The following is a 22,506-nucleotide window of genomic DNA, read 5'->3' on the forward strand; positions in this document are numbered from 1 at the left end:
CACATTTCAGCCATCTGACCAACAGTTTGTAGTAAAAAGGTATAAAAAGGTGTCGCACTGAGTTATTGTACTCCAGAAGCGAGAATAAAAACAACAAAATAAAACTTGGTAAAGGAGGAACATATGGAAAATTTCAACTGTTTTGAAACTTTTACCATGCGGCTGGTTGATCAGCATTATTCTACCTTAATTTTTATTCACTTATTTAGAAATGTTACAGTCAACTCTAACATGCATGTCCATCTTTCACCACAAAAAAAAAAATAAATAAAACTTGGGAGAAAAACCTGCTACTTGTTGACATGACTGTCTTCTAACTTGAGATTTTGTTCATTTCTTCCATTTTTAATTCAACTTTGGAAACATTTAACATTCGTTTCACTTGAGCTTGTGAAAGAAACAAATGTTTCCCTTGTCATTTGACGCAACGTAACAAAACGTCAGCTGTGTGAAACATTATAGATGATAGCTTCATAAGCAAAACATGCGAGTTTAAACGGCTGCTGTTAAAGTTAGAAAGGAATAATATTTGCCCTGCAATGGTGAAAGTTTTAACACAAAGGTCAGAGATCAGATGAGGGTAGGTAAACTGACAATATCCGCGATCACGCCACTATCAACAACAGTCATGTCACTCGTTAACCCTTTAAGCATCATGCTAACATTTAGCCAGACTTCAGCATTTTAGCTGTAGAAAAAAAACGAAGGTGCAGAACCTGAGGTAGTGTCATTATATCATCTTTATTGCAGTGATTCAGATATAAAATGACTTCTTTCCTCTCAATTTGTTGAAAAAACATCACATTCAGATTTTCCCTTACATAGTAACATGACATTGGTTGTATAAAGTCAGGCTGGCACATTCCAACAGAAATCACGCCCCACCTAGAGAAAACAAATTCATTGTGCAGCCCCAAAAACATACAGAAAATGCTTTATTTCTGCTTCATACAAAGTCTCACCTTTTACCCAATAATGTACAAAGCACTGAAATTTGAGAGAAATCTTGTGATGTCAGCACTGATGACTCAGACTGGGGGTAAATCTGGACCAACGCCATGACTGCTTCCGTCTGCAACTGAGCCAACTCTGTTCTATATGAAAATCCTGCGTTGCTTGCACATTACAAAACCCAAGCCGTGACTGCAAGCGCGAAGCTGTCAATTACGATTTTTAATACGGCACCAAATCACAGCAAATATAACCACCAGGCACTTTATTCAGTCAAATCACTCAGATTCAAAGTCAGTTACATCCGTGCCACTCAATGGAATAAAATATTGCATCAAGTCACAGACATTCATTTTTCTTGGATGGATGTGAAAACAGCGTTACTGGCTGAGCATGTTGGAGGATCTGTCCATTGTCAGCAGCTTTGCCTGTTCTAATCAAATCTAGGAACCTTATTTAAAGCACATTTTAAGGCTTTCGTTCGTTTTCGCTGTTTATTTTTCTCCCTCGCAATTCCTGCCTGCAAGTCGGTCCACTGGGAGATTCCAGCAAATAAGGGGAACTGAAAACTGAGTCTTGTAGTTGTATCTGGCATTTCTTTGTTTCTGTTCTCGTTTTGTTTTCTTTAAAGAAAACTCAATGCAGACATTTAGAAATAAAACAGTTTATATAATCACAGAGATGCTGGTGAAAAAAAAAAAACGCAAAAAGGATGGTTTAATTAGAAGCAGCCCTTGATTAGACATGATTTTCCATACGGCTCCAGTTGTCCTGCGGGGCTTAATGCTTGTAATGGTCACTCACAGTGGGCAGGGGTACTTGGTCCAGAGGGGCAGGATGCCAGTTTCATTTGCCAGTCTCCAGTATCTCTCCTTGAGGATGAATGCAGCAGCTTTGGGTTGCCTTTGCCGAGTAAAGATCCCCTTCTTGTTCCCCACCACACGGATGATCCCTGCAAACACCAAGGTCAGAAATATTGGACAAGACGTCAATAAAAATATTAGCATTCATGTGCATGCAGGCATAAAAACTATAGCCTGTGCATCAAAGTTACAAGCCCAGATCCTCACCTGAAGAAATTTAATTTTCATCTTTAAAATGACATAAATTAAAAAAAATCGAACTCATCTGAACAAAACCCTTCAGATGACCCTCCAACTACCACGTAATGTTAACAGTAACGCTCTTCCGTGTGGATGTGATTGAGTGAAGACTCCAGGTTAGCTACTTTCAGTATTGGTGAAATCCAAGGAAGAACCAAAAATTGAAACGGTTGTCCCTGTCACAACGAGTCGCGGCCGCACCTCAATCAAGCGGACAAAATGAAGGCAAGACAGAGAAAAAAAGTTCTGAACTGTCAACACTCATCCATCCAAGAACAGGATGGATGTAGAAATGTTGGCACCCTGTGGAGACTCTAAACCAAAGTACATACACTAGGACGTACAAACAAACCCGGTTTTACAGCAGCTGCTCTTGCACAATGTTCCCTTTGCTCCTATTATAAATAACGGCCACACATGGCAGGCAGGCAAGGAGAAAAAGTTTTGAAGGCCATTATATCTTTCTGAATTCTAATTAAAATCAGTACTGGCATGTAAAAGTTTTACAAAAAAAACAAAAAAACAAAGTGGCCTCAAATAATTCTGACTGGGGCTTTTCTCATCAACGGGACGTGAAGAGAGAGAAAGTGAGCAGCTCTGGTTCACCTTGTGTCGTCATGAAGTCGGCGAAGTTCCAGATGAGCTCGCCAATGACGTACTTCTTCCTCTTCTGGTCGAACACGCGGTGGTACTGCTGCAGGACCACTTTCTGGTACTCCTCAGTGAACATCAGCGGGGGATCCTGAGCAGAAATATGACTGCATGACGCAAATATCAAATGGCTTGTTACTACGGTGATGAGAAAGGTAAAATCCTTAGCAGACCTCGCAAACAAAACTACTAAAGGTTACATATTTAATGGGCATAATACGGTTGGGCTTTTAATTATGTGCTTACACTTGGTTATCAGATCTAATTAGTTTAAAAAATAAAAAAACTTGGGAGAAAAGATGCCATTAATGCCCTGAGGGTGTCGCTCCTCACATTATGAAGCCCTGGCACGACATCAGCTCCATACTCGCTCTGGATGATGGGCTTCTTGTACTTTCCGAACCAGTTCTCAAACTGAGTGTTGAGCTGGAGAGGGATGACCTCCAGGTGGCCGGGGTCGTGGTACCAGGAGAAGTAGCTGTTCACACAGATGACGTCCACAAAGGGAGCCTAGAGGCGGAGCAAATTAATGTTTAGTAAAATAACCTCGCACACAATAGGGAGTCTCAAATTAAACGTTTATATTTTTCTTCGTGCTTGCATAGAATACGACTGTTCTGGAATAGCAGCACTAAGGGTTACTAATCTAATGCCAAAATTATAAACTGTGCTGGATGATAAATTGTCCCAGAAATCTTTGAGACAAACGATAATCCCGTCATCTTGAGACCTTATTCACCTGATGACGATGGCATAATAATGCAAATGTGTCCTCTCTAAGATCAACTTTAATTGTGGAAAGAACACCTAGAACAGGAGGTGGAAGACATTTAAATGTACATAAAAATAAATAAAAAAAACTACAAATGTAATTGATTATGAAGTTTCTGAACAAAATTGCCCTTAAAAAACAATTAGCTCATATAGGGATAACCGGCAAAATTGCCAGCCAGGACTTTTGTGATCATGAAGCTAATTTAATTAATAACACAAGACAGAACTAACTTGTAATTAACTTTTTTTTTTGATCAATATTTGATTAAAAGAAAAGCATTAGTCCCACTGGCAAATTATTTCTAAGAATGGGCCAAGTAAAATAATCTGCCAGTGGAAGTAGGACTTCTTCCATTCATCTTATAGCTGCAGTGTTCAACTTTTATAAGGAGGAGGGTCTTAGTGCTGTCAATCACTCTTTGTGCCCAACCCCTTTGCTAAGCTAAGCTACAGCTGGCCCATCACAGCAAAGCCTGTCGAGCATGCTAGTGCTAATTAGCATATGCACAGATTATGGCAGAAGACCCTCTTCCTGTAACGGTGAGTTGAATGTCCATCATTAGCACTTTGCACAGCGTACAGGAGGTTGAGCGACGACGCCTCTGGTTGGTTGTTTTAAACCGGGAGCGGTGCAACTTTTCAGACTGCAATAGTAGCACCGATAGAAGGTGGAGGAGCTGAATTTTTCACAGATTTTCTGTCTCTACCACACCGTCAAGACATTGTGACAGTTTAAATAAATATGGAAAAACACTTTGTAAGAGTTACATACTGAAGCTTTAGCAAATTATTGACTTAAAACAAGCGCCTATATATTGCTGAAAAGTTACTTTTAAATTAGTTTAGTCTTATTTCAAGTGTACTCAAATACTTGCATAAGAAACTAGACCAAAAATACTTGGTAAGATTCTTTGCATTGAAAGTTCCCAGACTTCACATAAACGGAGGGTATTAACTTTTTTTAAAACTTATTTATACTGCCAGCAGTGAGATGAAGAGGGACTCACTCCTTTGTCCCGTGCGAAGTTACTGTCTGTGATGTAGGTGACGGGTCGGGTAGGGTCCAGAGCTTTGGTGTGCATTATCAGTGTCCTGCAGGGGAAAAAAAAAAAAAAAACTGCAGTGAGCCGTTTTGCAAGAGAGTCTCTGATTGATCGACATCGCAGAAGGATGATTTCATCATCACACTGAGGGAAATAAATCTGCTAAAGTCAGCTTTAAACTTTATAGAAATCATGCAAGCCTGTGCAAGTAGAAGCGCGAGACTATTTTGTTCATCCTACATCACATCATGGGTGCGGTGGTTGGTTTGGTGGGTCTCTGCGGACTCAGGCGAACCCTGAGCTCCAGCTGTTTGCTTCATAACCAGCCTGACAGGATTCCCTACATTGCAGCTCAAGGGCAAACCGACAGTTCTCCACTAGCCGAGGCTAAACTAATGCATTCCAAAGTCTGCTTCGTTTTTCATGTGCTTCATCCTTCTTGACAAACCCAGAGACTCTCTATGTCCATCAAGAAGTTAATAAACCACAGTGTTCGAAAAATGTGGCATTGGTAAATGTTTCAATCAATTTTGCCCATTAACTCCTTCTCTAATTTACGCCTTCCAGTAAAGTTTCTTTAACTGACCCACTTAGCGCCTCCACAAGGAGCTATGAGGTAGTGCAACCAACTACTTCATAGTTGGTGTGCCTAACGAAAATCTGTTTAGACAAAATTCAAACAACTCTCATATTAAAAATAATATATACAGATGAAGCAAAATTTACATTTTTATTTAGAGTAGCAGTAAATATTCTACACAAACCAAAGACCCACTGTTGCCCTCTCTTCCTCATCTGCCCTTTGGAATACATTTTGCCCTCTTTCAGTGCATTTTTAATGGTGTATTTGCAACTCAGTTAATTGAATGCATTTGGCCATGAACATGTATTTTGTAGTTATTGTCAAAGGGGCAAGTTCATACAAGATTTGTTTCTTCTTCCTGCTTCATTTTCACTTGTGTAGAGTAAGTGTTAAGAGAATAAATTAATTTCTGACTTAACTTGCAACTTGTAAAAATCACGTGAATAAAGTGAAGTTTAGCGTAAAACAAACCCATAACGCCACAATAACTTACTTGAAGTAGTTCTCAGCAGGGGGCATCTCTGCAGCGGGCTCATTGGCTACAGACCACATGACCACGGAGGGATGGTTCTTGTCCCGCCGTACGAGCTCGTCCATAACAGTGAGGTGGTGGGTCAGGGAGACGTTGTCAAAACTGCGACTGTGGTGGAAAAAGCATAGGAGCAACATTTGCGGGATCACAGTGGCTGTGCATAAAACTATCAAAAGTCCAATAAGGTCAGGGGGAAAAAAATATTTTAAAAAGTATATGCAAAAAATAAAAATAAAAACCCTGGATGTCAGATTAAACACATTTTGTAATAATTAAAAGAACATGACAGAGTTCTGGTTGATATACTCACAATGGAAGAAATCAAACATAATAATTTTTACCATCTAGACCAGTGGTGACATCAAAAGTTTGCCATTTTAGCGAGCTGAGGGAGTTAAAATTAAAATCAGAAGCAGCACAAAATCTGTGAACCATAAAATGTATTTTCTGTAGAAAACATTTGGGCTTCTACCTAACAAAATACAGTGGAGGCGACAGATTGTAATTTTAATACTAGCTGCACTTCCTGCTACTGTACAGCCTTCGTAAAATGTAAACGCAACCATTTTTGTTTGAAAAACAAACAAACAAAAAACCCCGAAACACTAGAACCTCATTTGCCTGGGCCACATCTTTCACGTCAACAGGGTGAAATGTGACTTTTAGAAAGGGCTGGACGGCAGAAAAACATGACGATAAAACCGTTTCATACCAGTCAATATCAATAATTGATCCGTTTTTTTGTTTCAAAAATCTGAAATGCTGCCAAACTGGTGGGGAAACCTTTCGTCTTTTCCACAGTTTTTTTGCTTTTTAAGCAACCAAAAAGTGAGTGAGCTGGTTGATGCCATTGTCCTAGCTTAGCTAGCCATGAAAGGTTGAGCGCCCAAAGCCTTTCCTCTGCCTACATAACCCAGAATCCCGTGTGGTGAAATTATTGAAAATTCTATCGGACATCTAAGCATATTGATCACATGTCTATATATCATTATTGATTTATTGCCAAGTCCTACTTTAAACCCAATATAAATACCTTAGGTAATACCATTGTTACACTTCATTAGAAAGGTGAACCCTTATATTTAAAGACAAGTCCCACACATTGAACAAGCAACTAAAAACTAACTAGCTGGCTTTTGATTAGCTGAAACAACATCCTGCCACGTCTTACATGTCTTTAATGCCGACCCCTGGGCTCTCATCGATCACCACGATGCCGTGGCGGTCACACATCTGCAGAATCTCCTCGGCGTAGGGGTAGTGGCTGGTGCGGAACGAGTTGGCCCCCAACCACTTCATCAGGTTAAAGTCCTTGACGATTAGGGGCCAGTCCAAACCTTTCCCTCGGATCTGCAACACGAGGCAGAACAGGCTCAAAATGATTTGATCTGACATTCCCAGTCCATGAAAATGTAGCAAGGTTGATGTTTTGATGTTTGATGGTTTGATGTTCTGTAATGCTACAACCACAACTTTCTGAACAGAGCTCTAAGACTACGGTTCTCAACTCCGGTCCTCAGTCCTCACCCAGTTCAATAAGCAGATCTATAGAACCTGACGCCATGCTCAGGAGATAACGCAATCATTAAAGTCAGATGTGCCGCAGCAGAGAAACAGCTACAACATGAGACAGTGACCGCACAGGAAATAGGTCGACTACTTTGGGTCTATGAGATGTTTGGAGTTTGGACAAGGGTGTCATTTTTAATTTGGGCTCATCAAGATCATTAATGTTCTCCAAAGGCCTCATTGTTCTCTCAGAATTTGATTTGTACTTTATAAGATTGATGCAGATATAAAATCTTGGCCGAGATCAAAATAATTTGACCCGATAAAAAATAAACTGATTTGACTGATCAATATTCAAGCCCAGATGTTTCCTTGAAGCTCCCGTAAGGCCCACCAAGAAATGGCTATGGTGGGCCACAATTTGGCCCTTGAATTTGAAATTGTCGTTTGCCTTCTAAAATAAAGTTATGAGCCTTATTCTGTTGGCCGCATACAAAATGAGTTCTTCTACCAAACATGAAACTTCAAGGCAATGCATTGAAGTTTTCAGTCAGTTCTTAGCTTCTCTCTGGTACTTACATCAGCATCTTCATGCTTATTGACTCCATGGAAATAGAACGGCTTGTTGTTGATGAAGAATTGGGTGCTGCTGACGTTCACTGTGCGGATGCCAACCGGTAGAGTATAAACGTCCTCATATGTTGAGCTCTCATCAGTAGCCTTCAGGCGAACCTGGACGGGAAAGTGATCCAGAGATGGTTGCCGTCATTTTACAAAGAAATGTTAAATCTGTAGATTTTATTTTTTTTAAATCTTTCATTTTAATTCCTAAAAAAGGAGCAGAGTGCTCCACAGCACTTCCTTGACTTACATTTTGACCTTATTCTATACATGTGGACCAAAACATGGTCTCAATCATTTGAGAAGTAAACGCTGGAAAACGCATCAACTCAGATGCCCTTCACAGCAATCACTGGTTTTTAAAAAAGGGATGCTTTACTAATCTGCTTACTTTCCAAGTTTCACTTCCCTGGCGGCACCCCTCATGTGATCCACATCAGAAAGTAAATCATTTAGATCAAAGCATGACTCACCTCCAACGAGTAAAGATAACCCGGGTTCTCGTGCATCAAGAACGGCCACCACAGGTTGACATTTGGCACTTTGAGCACTCCAGAAGCCTCATTGGAGGAAACAACGCAGTGGCCTCCTTTGTCCATTAAAGTCACCTTCAAAGCAGCGGAGGTTGTTCCTTTGACTGACACATCATATCTGACCAACCCTGGAAACACCACAAAGATAACATCATGAGCTTGTTGCTTTTATGACAGCTCTCTGTCATTTGACGTTTATAATATCCACAGCATCGCATGTGAAGTAGACTCAGTTCAATTGGGGACCGAAATTGCAATATTTGTTACATTTTCAGCTGATGCAGTTTGTTTTCACACTGCACTGGATCAAAAGAACCTCGACTGTGAAGAACCAGCTCCACCTCGCCCTCACCTGAGGCGGCGCTGCACCAAGAACCACCAAGGAAACCACATGAAAATCTCTGAAAATGACACTGAGCGCAACTTCCTTCTTTAGAAAATGTTAAACAAATGAAGTAGCAAGATTTTAGTGGTTGCACACTGCAAAAACAAAATCTTACCAAGAATTTTTGTTACAGTTTCTAATGCAAATATCTTGAACTTCAAGACAAAACCAGCTTAAACGTGTTTACCGAGATACAGGAGCTTGTTTTAAGTTATTAACTGCTTGATATTGATAAAAAAAATAACATTATGAAAAAATAATGAAAAAAGATTGGTGTGAGCGAATCCCAAGACTCTTGACCCGCGGCTTACCTGTGTTGTCCAAGAAATCTGTAACAACGGTGATGTCATCCACGTAGGCTTTAGGAGTGGTGTACAACAGAACAGGACGGTGTATCCCGGCATAGTTGAAGAAATCAAAATTGATGTTCTGGACAAAGAACCCAGCAGGATACCTGTGGATCAAAGAGTCTTATTAGCAAAACTATTCAAGTTGATTCATAAAAGAAGCCGAAGTTTGGCGTCAAGCAAGGGTTTGAATGTGAAAGGTCACTGCAGAGATGAGAGGCGGAGGAATTCACCTGGTACGGTCAGTCATGTACTGGATGGTGCCTGGAGGGAGTGTGTGCAGATTCAGAGTGTTGTTCACAGCGATGGTGATCCTGCAGGGCATGGTTGGGTCTTTACGGAGTAAGGTGCCTATTTCTGCCTCAAACGGCAGATGGCCGCCTTCGTGTTCAGTCACCTTCACACCATTCACCCACTGGTGGAAATAAAGAAGCTGTTTAATCTAAAAACTTCCAATACAAATTGGAAGTTTTTCTTGTGTTGCTGAGGAAGACTCACCACTACGGAGTAATAGTGAGCGCTCCCCACTCGGAGCACCACTCGCAGGCCGTCATCGGCGATCCAGCGGGTGGGCACCGTCACCTCGCGCTCATACCACACCCAGCCAATGAAATCTCTCAGTGTGGGGTCTTGAGTGATGTCATTGTAGCTGGCAGGAACCGGCATGTCGATCACAGGGCCGGTCTGGAACAACATACATGGCAAATGTTGCTTTTTGTGGATTTCTAAAAAGTTAATTTGCACCAACCAAAAATATATTTGAATAATTTTGGTGCCATTATTAAATACTGTAGTGAAGTGGGCGAGTCAAACTGCTTGGACTTTGTGGTTTTCTTTCGAGAAGTCAAGAAAACTACAGTCTGACAGCACCTGTATTTTTAGGGTTGTGATGCATCAGTGGTTAATTTGTGTCCTTTTGAAATGATCTGATTAAGCAAGTCATTGATCAGAATATTATGCAAAACTGCAACAATCCTATAAATATTGACCAAGCATAGAAAAAGAAAATCAGAACTGCTTCCTGTATTTCCTAATGACCTATTTTTACTCCATGAATGACCACTTCATTTCTCACACTGAAACCATCAACGTTTCAATTTTAAAAAGTAAAATACTTAAATTGGCATTGCTCTTCTGTGCACCCTTAAGCTTTAAAAGTCCTCAAAAACTGAAACGTTTTTAGGATTTGTAACCAGTGGTACCTTTTGGCTCTCCATCCCATTGACTGAAAGGTCAGAGGGTAAAGGAGTAATGGTGACCTCGTCAGAAATGTTTGAGCACAGCCAGGAGGTCTGGGAGCACGTCTCATCAGGGCGGCCCAACGACTTTCGTTTATTCTTTTCTTAAGTTGTCCTTTCCCAATATGGACATTTAAATAGTGCTGCTTTAAGTGCAATATTTATCCACAAATGCATTTTCAAAAATCGACTTGATTGAGTGTCCCACCCTTGAGCATATTATTAGGAATAAAGGCTTTTTAAAAATGATTATTTATCTGATAGATTCCAGTTTCTTCATGTGTACAACATCTTTTGTGGAAATATCAGTGCAGTTCTTGCGTTCCAAAGAGTTTTGGACCAGTTTTGTTTGCTCCACATGCTTCCCCAGACCTGCTTGTTGTATGAATATCAACTTTGAGACATTTATCATTTTTAAAAGAAACTACTTTTTTGTTTTTTTTAAATGCATTTTTAGGTTTTAAAGTGAAGAAAAGCTTAAAACATTTGCATAAGGGAGGATAAATTCAGAGTAACGTTTCCCCAGCCTTGCCCCTCACTGACCTGCACACTGACCTGCACGTTTTAGATGTTCCTTTGCTTCAACACGCCCCATTCAGGTGATTGCAGTTCAGCAAAAAGACTCAATTGAAATCAGGGGTTAGTGAACAACATACATGGCAAATGTTGCTTTTTGTGGATTTCTAAAAAGTTAATTTGCACCAACCAAAAATATATTTGAATAATTTTGGTGCCATTATTAAATACTGTAGTGAAGTGGGCGAGTCAAACTGCTTGAACTTTGTGGTTTTCTTTCGAGAAGTCAAGAAAACTACAGTCTGACAACACCTGTATTTTTAGGGTTGTGATGCATCAGTGGTTAATTTGTGTCCTTTTGAAATGATCTGATTAAGCAAGTCATTGATCAGAATATTATGCAAAACTGCAACAATCCTATAAATATTGACCAAGCATAGAAAAAAGAAAATCAGAACTGCTTCCTGTATTTCCTAATGACCTATTTTTACTCCATGAATGACCACTTCATTTCTCACACTGAAACCATCAACGTTTCAATTTTAAAAAGTAAAATACTTAAATTGGCATTGCTCTTCTGTGCACCCTTAAGCTTTAAAAGTCCTCAAAAACTGAAACGTTTTTAGGATTTGTAACCAGTGGTACCTTTTGGCGCTCCATCCCATTGACTGAAAGGTCAGAGGGTAAAGGAGTAATGGTGACCTCGTCAGAAATGTTTGAGCACAGCCAGGAGGTCTGGGAGCACGTCTCATCAGGGCGGCCCAACGACTTTCGTTTATTCTTTTCTTAAGTTGTCCTTTCCCAATATGGACATTTAAATAGTGCTGCTTTAAGTGCAATATTTATCCACAAATGCATTTTCAAAAATCGACTTGATTGAGTGTCCCACCCTTGAGCATATTATTAGGAATAAAGGCTTTTTAAAAATGATTATTTATCTGATAGATTCCAGTTTCTTCATGTGTACAACATCTTTTGTGGAAATATCAGTGCAGTTCTTGCGTTCCAAAGAGTTTTGGACCAGTTTTGTTTGCTCCACATGCTTCCCCAGACCTTCTTGTTGTATGAATATCAACTTTGAGACATTTATCATTTTAAAAGAAACTACTTTTTTGTTTTTTTTAAATGCATTTTTAGGTTTTAAAGTGAAGAAAAGCTTAAAACATTTGCATAAGGGAGGATAAATTCAGAGTAACGTTTCCCCAGCCTTGCCCCTCACTGACTTGCACGTTTTAGATGTTCCTTTGCTTCAACACGCCCCATTCAGGTGATTGCAGTTCAGCAAAAAGACTCAATTGAAATCAGGGGTTAGTGAACAACATACATGGCAAATGTTGCTTTTTGTGGATTTCTAAAAAGTTAATTTGCACCAACCAAAAATATATTTGAATAATTTTGGTGCCATTATTAAATACTGTAGTGAAGTGGGCGAGTCAAACTGCTTGAACTTTGTGGTTTTCTTTCGAGAAGTCAAGAAAACTACAGTCTGACAGCACCTGTATTTTTAGGGTTGTGATGCATCAGTGGTTAATTTGTGTCCTTTTGAAATGATCTGATTAAGCAAGTCATTGATCAGAATATTATGCAAAACTGCAACAATCCTATAAATATTGACCAAGCATAGAAAAAAGAAAATCAGAACTGCTTCCTGTATTTCCTAATGACCTATTTTTACTCCATGAATGACACTTCATTTCTCACACTGAAACCATCAACGTTTCAATTTTAAAAAGTAAAATACTTAAATTGGCATTGCTCTTCTGTGCACCCTTAAGCTTTAAAAGTCCTCAAAAACTGAAACGTTTTTAGGATTTGTAACCAGTGGTACGTTTTGGCGCTCCATCCCATTGACTGAAAGGTCAGAGGGTAAAGGAGTAATGGTGACCTCGTCAGAAATGTTTGAGCACAGCCAGGAGGTCTGGGAGCACGTCTCATCAGGGCGCCCAACGACTTTCGTTTATTTTTTTCTTAAGTTGTCCTTTCCCAATATGGACATTTAAATAGTGCTGCTTTAAGTGCAATATTTATCCACAAATGCATTTTCAAAAATCGACTTGATTGAGTGTCCCACCCTTGAGCATATTATTAGGAATAAAGGCTTTTTAAAAATGATTATTTATCTGATAGATTCCAGTTTCTTCATGTGTACAACATCTTTTGTGGAAATATCAGTGCAGTTCTTGCGTTCCAAAGAGTTTTGGACCAGTTTTGTTTGCTCCACATGCTTCCCCAGACCTGCTTGTTGTATGAATATCAACTTTGAGACATTTATCATTTTTAAAAGAAACTACTTTTTTGTTTTTTTTAAATGCATTTTTAGGTTTTAAAGTGAAGAAAAGCTTAAAACATTTGCATAAGGGAGGATAAATTCAGAGTAACGTTTCCCCAGCCTTGCCCCTCACTGACCTGCACACTGACCTGCACGTTTTAGATGTTCCTTTGCTTCAACACGCCCCATTCAGGTGATTGCAGTTCAGCAAAAAGACTCAATTGAAATCAGGGTTAGTGAACAACATACATGGCAAATGTTGCTTTTTGTGGATTTCTAAAAAGTTAATTTGCACCAACCAAAAATAGATTTGAATAATTTTGGTGCCATTATTAAATACTGTAGTGAAGTGGGCGAGTCAAACTGCTTGAACTTTGTGGTTTTCTTTCGAGAAGTCAAGAAAACTACAGTCTGACAACACCTGTATTTTTAGGGTTGTGATGCATCAGTGGTTAATTTGTGTCCTTTTGAAATGATCTGATTAAGCAAGTCATTGATCAGAAATATTATGCAAAACTGCAACAATCCTATAAATATTGACCAAGCATAGAAAAAAGAAAATCAGAACTGCTTCCTGTATTTCCTAATGACCTATTTTTACTCCATGAATGACCACTTAATTTCTCACACTGAAACCATCAACGTTTCAATTTTAAAAAGTAAAATACTTAAATTGGCATTGCTCTTCTGTGCACCCTTAAGCTTTAAAAGTCCTCAAAAACTGAAACGTTTTTAGGATTTGTAACCAGTGGTACCTTTTGGCTCTCCATCCCATTGACTGAAAGGTCAGAGGGTAAAGGAGTAATGGTGACCTCGTCAGAAATGTTTGAGCACAGCCAGGAGGTCTGGGCACGTCTCATCAGGGCGGCCCAACGACTTTCGTTTATTCTTTTCTTAAGTTGTCCTTTCCCAATATGGACATTTAAATAGTGCTGCTTTAAGTGCAATATTTATCCACAAATGCATTTTCAAAAATCGACTTGATTGAGTGTCCCACCCCTTGAGCATATTATTAGGAATAAAGGCTTTTTAAAAATGATTATTTATCTGATAGATTCCAGTTTCTTCATGTGTACAACATCTTTTGTGGAAATATCAGTGCAGTTCTTGCGTTCCAAAGAGTTTTGGACCAGTTTTGTTTGCTCCACATGCTTCCCCAGACCTGCTTGTTGTATGAATATCAACTTTGAGACATTTATCATTTTAAAAGAAACTACTTTTTGTTTTTTTTAAATGCATTTTTAGGTTTTAAAGTGAAGAAAAGCTTAAAACATTTGCATAAGGGAGGATAAATTCAGAGTAACGTTTCCCCAGCCTTGCCCTCACTGACCTGCACACTGACCTGCACGTTTTAGATGTTCCTTTGCTTCCACGCCCCATTCAGGTGATTGCAGTTCAGCAAAAAGACTCAATTGAAATCAGGGGTTAGTGAACAACATACATGGCAAATGTTGCTTTTTGTGGATTTGTAAAAAGTTAATTTGCACCAACCAAAAATAGATTTGAATTTTTGGTGCCATTATTAAATACTGTAGTGAAGTGGGCGAGTCAAACTGCTTGGACTTTGTGGTTTTCTTTCGAGAAGTCAAGAAAACTACAGTCTGACAGCACCTGTATTTTTAGGGTTGTGATGCATCAGTGGTTAATTTGTGTCCTTTTGAAATGATCTGATTAAGCAAGTCATTGATCAGAATATTATGCAAAACTGCAACAATCCTATAAATATTGACCAAGCATAGAAAAAAGAAAATCAGAACTGCTTCCTGTATTTCCTAATGACCTATTTTTACTCCATGAATGACCACTTCATTTCTCACACTGAAACCATCAACGTTTCAATTTTAAAAAGTAAAATACTTAAATTGGCATTGCTCTTCTGTGCACCCTTAAGCTTTAAAAGTCCTCAAAAACTGAAACGTTTTTAGGATTTGTAACCAGTGGTACCTTTTGGCGCTCCATCCCATTGACTGAAAGGTCAGAGGGTAAAGGAGTAATGGTGACCTCGTCAGAAATGTTTGAGCACAGCCAGGAGGTCTGGGAGCACGTCTCATCAGGGCGGCCCAACGACTTTCGTTTATTCTTTTCTTAAGTTGTCCTTTCCCAATATGGACATTTAAATAGTGCTGCTTTAAGTGCAATATTTATCCACAAATGCATTTTCAAAAATCGACTTGATTGAGTGTCCCACCCTTGAGCATATTATTAGGAATAAAGGCTTTTTAAAAATGATTATTTATCTGATAGATTCCAGTTTCTTCATGTGTACAACATCTTTTGTGGAAATATCAGTGCAGTTCTTGCGTTCCAAAGAGTTTTGGACCAGTTTTGTTTGCTCCACATGCTTCCCCAGACCTGCTTGTTGTATGAATATCAACTTTGAGACATTTATCATTTTTAAAAGAAACTACTTTTTTTTTTTTTTAAATGCATTTTAGGTTTTAAAGTGAAGAAAAGCTTAAAACATTTGCATAAGGGAGGATAAATTCAGAGTAACGTTTCCCAGCCTTGCCCCTCACTGACCTGCACACTGACCTGCACGTTTTAGATGTTCCTTTGCTTCAACACGCCCCATTCAGGTGATTGCAGTTCAGCAAAAAGACTCAATTGAAATCAGGGGTTAGTGAACAACATACATGGCAAATGTTGCTTTTTGTGGATTTGTAAAAAGTTAATTTGCACCAACCAAAATAGATTTGAATAATTTTGGTGCCATTATTAAATACTGTAGTGAAGTGGGCGAGTCAAACTGCTTGGACTTTGTGGTTTTCTTTCGAGAAGTCAAGAAAACTACAGTCTGACAGCACCTGTATTTTTAGGTTGTGATGCATCAGTGGTTAATTTGTGTCCTTTTGAAATGATCTGATTAAGCAAGTCATTGATCAGAATATTATGCAAAACTGCAACAATCCTATAAATATTGACCCAAGAAAAAAAGAAATCAGAACTGCTTCCTGTATTTCCTAATGACCTATTTTTACTCCATGAATGACCACTTCATTTCTCACACTGAAACCATCAACGTTTCAATTTTAAAAAGTAAAATACTTAAATTGGCATTGCTCTTCTGTGCACCCTTAAGCTTTAAAAGTCCTCAAAACTGAAACGTTTTTAGGATTTGTAACCAGTGGTACCTTTTGGCTCTCCATCCCATTGACTGAAAGGTCAGAGGGTAAAGGAGTAATGGTGACCTCGTCAGAAATGTTTGAGCACAGCAGGAGGTCTGGGAGCACGTCTCATCAGGGCGGCCCAACGACTTTCGTTTATTCTTTTCTTAAGTTGTCCTTTCCCAATATGGACATTTAAATAGTGCTGCTTTAAGTGCAATATTTATCCACAAATGCATTTTCAAAAATCGACTTGATTGAGTGTCCCACCCTTGAGCATATTATTAGGAATAAAGGCTTTTTTTGATTATTTATCTGATAGATTCCAGTTTCTTCATGTGTACAACATCTTTTGTGGAAATATCAGTGCAGTTCTTGCGTTCCAAAGAGTTTTGGACCAGTTTTGTTTTGCTCCACATGCTTCCCCAGACCTGCTTGTTGTATGAATATCAACTTTGAGACATTTATCATTTTAAAAGAAACTACTTTTTTGTTTTTTTTAAATGCATTTTTAGGTTTTAAAGTGAAGAAAAGCTTAAAACATTTGCATAAGGGAGGATAAATTCAGAGTAACGTTTCCCCAGCCTTGCCCCTCACTGACCTGCACACTGACCTGCACGTTTTAGATGTTCCTTTGCTTCAACACGCCCCATTCAGGTGATTGCAGTTCAGCAAAAAGACTCAATTGAAATCAGGGGTTAGTGAACAACATACATGGCAAATGTTGCTTTTTGTGGATTTGTAAAAAGTTAATTTGCACCAACCAAAAATAGATTTGAATAATTTGGTGCCATTATTAAATACTGTAGTGAAGTGGGCGAGTCAAACTGCTTGAACTTTGTGGTTTTCTTTCGAGAAGTCAAGAAAAACTACAGTCTGACAGCACCTGTATTTTTAGGGTTGTGATGCATCAGTGGTTAATTTGTGTCCTTTTGAAATGATCTGATTAAGCAAGTCATTGATCAGAATATTATGCAAAACTGCAACAATCCTATAAATATTGACCAAGCATAGAAAAAGAAAATCAGAACTGCTTCCTGTATTTCCTAATGACCTATTTTTACTCCATGAATGACCACTTCATTTCTCACACTGAAACCATCAACGTTTCAATTTTAAAAAGTAAAATACTTAAATTGGCATTGCTCTTCTGTGCACCCTTAAGCTTTAAAAGTCCTCAAAACTGAAACGTTTTTAGGATTTGTAACCAGTGGTACCTTTTGGCTCTCCATCCCATTGACTGAAAGGTCAGAGGGTAAAGGAGTAATGGTGACCTCGTCAGAAATGTTTGAGCACAGCCAGGAGGTCTGGGAGCACGTCTCATCAGGGCGGCCCAACGACTTTCGTTTATTCTTTTTCTTAAGTTGTCCTTTCCCAATATGGACATTTAAATAGTGCTGCTTTAAGTGCAATATTTATCCACAAATGCATTTTCAAAAATCGACTTGATTGAGTGTCCCACCCTTGAGCATATTATTAGGAATAAAGGCTTTTTAAAAATGATTATTTATCTGATAGATTCCAGTTTCTTCATGTGTACAACATCTTTTGTGGAAATATCAGTGCAGTTCTTGCGTTCCAAAGAGTTTTGGACCAGTTTTGTTTGCTCCACATGCTTCCCCAGACCTGCTTGTTGTATGAATATCAACTTTGAGACATTTATCATTTTAAAAGAAACTACTTTTTTGTTTTTTTTAAATGCATTTTTAGGTTTTAAAGTGAAGAAAAGCTTAAAACATTTGCATAAGGGAGGATAAATTCAGAGTAACGTTTCCCCAGCCTTGCCCCTCACTGACCTGCACACTGACCTGCACGTTTTAGATGTTCCTTTGCTTCAACACGCCCCATTCAGGTGATTGCAGTTCAGCAAAAAGACTCAATTGAAATCAGGGGTTAGTGAACAACATACATGGCAAATGTTGCTTTTTGTGGATTTGTAAAAAGTTAATTTGCACCAACCAAAAATAGATTTGAATAATTTTGGTGCCATTATTAAATACTGTAGTGAAGTGGGCGAGTCAAACTGCTTGGACTTTGTGGTTTTCTTTCGAGAAGTCAAGAAAACTACAGTCTGACAGCACCTGTATTTTTAGGGTTGTGATGCATCAGTGGTTAATTTGTGTCCTTTTGAAATGATCTGATTAAGCAAGTCATTGATCAGAATATTATGCAAAACTGCAACAATCCTATAAATATTGACCAAGCATAGAAAAAAGAAAATCAGAACTGCTTCCTGTATTTCCTAATGACCTATTTTTACTCCATGAATGACCACTTCATTTCTCACACTGAAACCATCAACGTTTCAATTTTAAAAAGTAAAATACTTAAATTGGCATTGCTCTTCTGTGCACCCTTAAGCTTTAAAAGTCCTCAAAAACTGAAACGTTTTTAGGATTTGTAACCAGTGGTACCTTTGGCGCTCCATCCCATTGACTGAAAGGTCAGAGGGTAAAGGAGTAATGGTGACCTCGTCAGAAATGTTTGAGCACAGCCAGGAGGTCTGGGAGCACGTCTCATCAGGGCGGCCCAACGACTTTCGTTTATTCTTTTCTTAAGTTGTCCTTTCCCAATATGGACATTTAAATAGTGCTGCTTTAAGTGCAATATTTATCCACAAATGCATTTTCAAAAATCGACTTGATTGAGTGTCCCACCCTTGAGCATATTATTAGGAATAAAGGCTTTTTAAAAATGATTATTTATCTGATAGATTCCAGTTTCTTCATGTGTACAACATCTTTTGTGGAAATATCAGTGCAGTTCTTGCGTTCCAAAGAGTTTTGGACCAGTTTTGTTTGCTCCACATGCTTCCCCAGACCTTCTTGTTGTATGAATATCAACTTTGAGACATTTATCATTTTTAAAAGAAACTACTTTTTGTTTTTTTTAAATGCATTTTTAGGTTTTAAAGTGAAGAAAAGCTTAAAACATTTGCATAAGGGAGGATAAATTCAGAGTAACGTTTCCCCAGCCTTGCCCCTCACTGACCTGCACACTGACCTGCACGTTTTAGATGTTCCTTTGCTTCAACACGCCCCATTCAGGTGATTGCAGTTCAGCAAAAAGACTCAATTGAAATCAGGGGTTAGTGAACAACATACATGGCAAATGTTGCTTTTTGTGGATTTGTAAAAAGTTAATTTGCACCAACCAAAAATAGATTTGAATAATTTTGGTGCCATTATTAAATACTGTAGTGAAGTGGGCGAGTCAAACTGCTTGGACTTTGTGGTTTTCTTTCGAGAAGTCAAGAAAACTACAGTCTGACAGCACCTGTATTTTTAGGGTTGTGATGCATCAGTGGTTAATTTGTGTCCTTTTGAAATGATCTGATTAAGCAAGTCATTGATCAGAATATTATGCAAAACTGCAACAATCCTATAAATATTGACCAAGCATAGAAAAAAGAAAATCAGAACTGCTTCCTGTATTTCCTAATGACCTATTTTTACTCCATGAATGACCACTTCATTTCTCACACTGAAACCATCAACGTTTCAATTTTAAAAAGTAAAATACTTAAATTGGCATTGCTCTTCTGTGCACCCTTAAGCTTTAAAAGTCCTCAAAAACTGAAACGTTTTTAGGATTTGTAACCAGTGGTACCTTTTGGCTCTCCATCCCATTGACTGAAAGGTCAGAGGGTAAAGGAGTAATGGTGACCTCGTCAGAAATGTTTGAGCACAGCCAGGAGGTCTGGGAGCACGTCTCATCAGGGCGGCCCAACGACTTTCGTTTATTCTTTTCTTAAGTTGTCCTTTCCCAATATGGACATTTAAATAGTGCTGCTTTAAGTGCAATATTTATCCACAAATGCATTTTCAAAAATCGACTTGATTGAGTGTCCCACCCTTGAGCATATTATTAGGAATAAAGGCTTTTTAAAAATGATTATTTATCTGATAGATTCCAGTTTCTTCATGTGTACAACATTTTTGTGGAAATATCAGTGCAGTTCTTGCGTTCCAAAGAGTTTTGGACCAGTTTTGTTTGCTCCACATGCTTCCCCAGACCTGCTTGTTGTATGAATATCAACTTTGAGACATTTATCATTTTTAAAAGAAACTACTTTTTTGTTTTTTTTAAATGCATTTTTAGGTTTTAAAGTGAAGAAAAGCTTAAAACATTTGCATAAGGGAGGATAAATTCAGAGTAACGTTTCCCCAGCCTTGCCCCTCACTGACCTGCACACTGACCTGCACGTTTTAGATGTTCCTTTGCTTCAACACGCCCCATTCAGGTGATTGCAGTTCAGCAAAAAGACTCAATTGAAATCAGGGGTTAGTGAACAACATACATGGCAAATGTTGCTTTTTGTGGATTTGTAAAAAGTTAATTTGCACCAACCAAAAATAGATTTGAATAATTTTGGTGCCATTATTAAATACTGTAGTGAAGTGGGCGAGTCAAACTGCTTGAACTTTGTGGTTTTCTTTCGAGAAGTCAAGAAAACTACAGTCTGACAGCACCTGTATTTTTAGGGTTGTGATGCATCAGTGGTTAATTTGTGTCCTTTTGAAATGATCTGATTAAGCAAGTCATTGATCAGAATATTATGCAAAACTGCAACAATCCTATAAATATTGACCAAGCATAGAAAAAAGAAAATCAGAACTGCTTCCTGTATTTCCTAATGACCTATTTTTACTCCATGAATGACCACTTCATTTCTCACACTGAAACCATCAACGTTTCAATTTTAAAAAGTAAAATACTTAAATTGGCATTGCTCTTCTGTGCACCCTTAAGCTTTAAAAGTCCTCAAAAACTGAAACGTTTTTAGGATTTGTAACCAGTGGTACCTTTTGGCGCTCCATCCCATTGACTGAAAGGTCAGAGGGTAAAGGAGTAATGGTGACCTCGTCAGAAATGTTTGAGCACAGCCAGGAGGTCTGGGAGCACGTCTCATCAGGGCGGCCCAATGACTTTCGTTTATTCTTTTCTTAAGTTGTCCTTTCCCAATATGGACATTTAAATAGTACTGCTTTAAGTGCAATATTTATCCACAAATGCATTTTCAAAAATCGACTTGATTGAGTGTCCCACCCTTGAGCATATTATTAGGAATAAAGGCTTTTTAAAAATGATTATTTATCTGATAGATTCCAGTTTCTTCATGTGTACAACATCTTTTGTGGAAATATCAGTGCAGTTCTTGCGTTCCAAAGAGTTTTGGACCAGTTTTGTTTGCTCCACATGCTTCCCCAGACCTGCTTGTTGTATGAATATCAACTTTGAGACATTTATCATTTTTAAAAGAAACTACTTTTTTGTTTTTTTTAAATGCATTTTTAGGTTTTAAAGTGAAGAAAAGCTTAAAACATTTGCATAAGGGAGGATAAATTCAGAGTAACGTTTCCCCAGCCTTGCCCCTTTTTCCAAACTATATGTTATGGATGCAAAAACTGCAACATTTGCCACTATTCGTAATGAACATTGTGATTGGTCGAGTCAGTTTATGGCATGTGAAGTATTGCAGCATCTTACGCCTACGGTCGGTCCGGCTTGCCTCTGCGGGCCCACTCACCTCTGACAGCCGACTTTTGTACCAAGCGCTCTCGAAGCCCAGGTTCCGGTTCGGCGACCCGTCCGCCCTGAAGGCCCAGAGCCCGCTCAGCTCCTTCAGCTCCCTGGAGGAGGACTCCCGGGGAAACAGCAAGCCCGAGTCCGGCGGCGCCGCCGCGTTCAGGGCGGCGGACAGCCACAAAAACAGCCACAAAGCGCTGAGCATCCTGAGCCAGACTGCTTCAACCGCTCAAACGACGGTTACCACAGGTCCTTTCATCACGTGACCTGGTCTGGCGTCACGTGACTTCCCAGTTGTTGCGTTACCTTCACGTTCTGTCAGAAATATCAGTGCCAATGCGATTCAGGCAATAAAGCTGTTGATATTGCACCAATGTGCCTTGTAGTAAATTAAATGATTGTATAATAGAAAGGTTAATTTATTTCAGTGGTTAAGAAAGAAACTGTATTACACTGACTCGAAACACACGGTGTTTATTTCTAGTTTCACAAGCCAACAGAAGCAGTATTTTACTGCCAAAGTTTTAATTTACAGGTTTTATTTTGTATTATTTATAGTTTTTGTTAAGACTCTTATTTTGAAGGTTTAAGGTAGGAAGTAGATGTAGAAGCGTCTGGTTACCAGGTTACTAGAGACGCTTGCGATATAACAGCATCGCGTTGGCAAGCAGATGAAGAAACATGATTTAAGTGTAAGAATTTACTGAATGACCTCATTTCTACCTCAAAAGGAAGGGTTAGCCAGCGAGGTATGTTTATATGTTTTATGTTATTTTTATATCGATATTGTATTCTTGACACCATCTCACTAAGTTTAC

The 22,506-nt window shown here is 38.8% G+C and overlaps 1 protein-coding gene across 1 annotated transcript; it reads right to left on the reverse strand.

The window, feature by feature from the left end:
* Window positions 1–722: 722 nt before the first annotated feature.
* On the reverse strand, window positions 723–21,947 carry gusb (glucuronidase, beta). The gene is made up of 12 exons (XM_055043663.1): window positions 21,690–21,947; window positions 9,531–9,716; window positions 9,266–9,447; window positions 8,997–9,139; window positions 8,241–8,428; window positions 7,726–7,878; window positions 6,809–6,987; window positions 5,599–5,745; window positions 4,487–4,571; window positions 3,039–3,215; window positions 2,661–2,796; window positions 723–1,903 (listed from the first exon to the last, which is right to left on the reverse strand). Exons 1-12 carry the CDS (start codon window positions 21,891–21,893, stop codon window positions 1,752–1,754), a joined length of 1,932 nt encoding a protein of 643 aa, XP_054899638.1. The 5' UTR covers window positions 21,894–21,947; the 3' UTR covers window positions 723–1,751.
* Window positions 21,948–22,506: the final 559 nt, after the last annotated feature.

The sequence above is a fragment of the Poeciliopsis prolifica genome, unplaced genomic scaffold (genome assembly GCF_027474105.1).
Source record: "Poeciliopsis prolifica strain line A6 unplaced genomic scaffold, Auburn_PproV2 SCAFFOLD019, whole genome shotgun sequence".
In the NCBI taxonomy this organism is placed as follows: domain Eukaryota; kingdom Metazoa; phylum Chordata; class Actinopteri; order Cyprinodontiformes; family Poeciliidae; genus Poeciliopsis; species Poeciliopsis prolifica.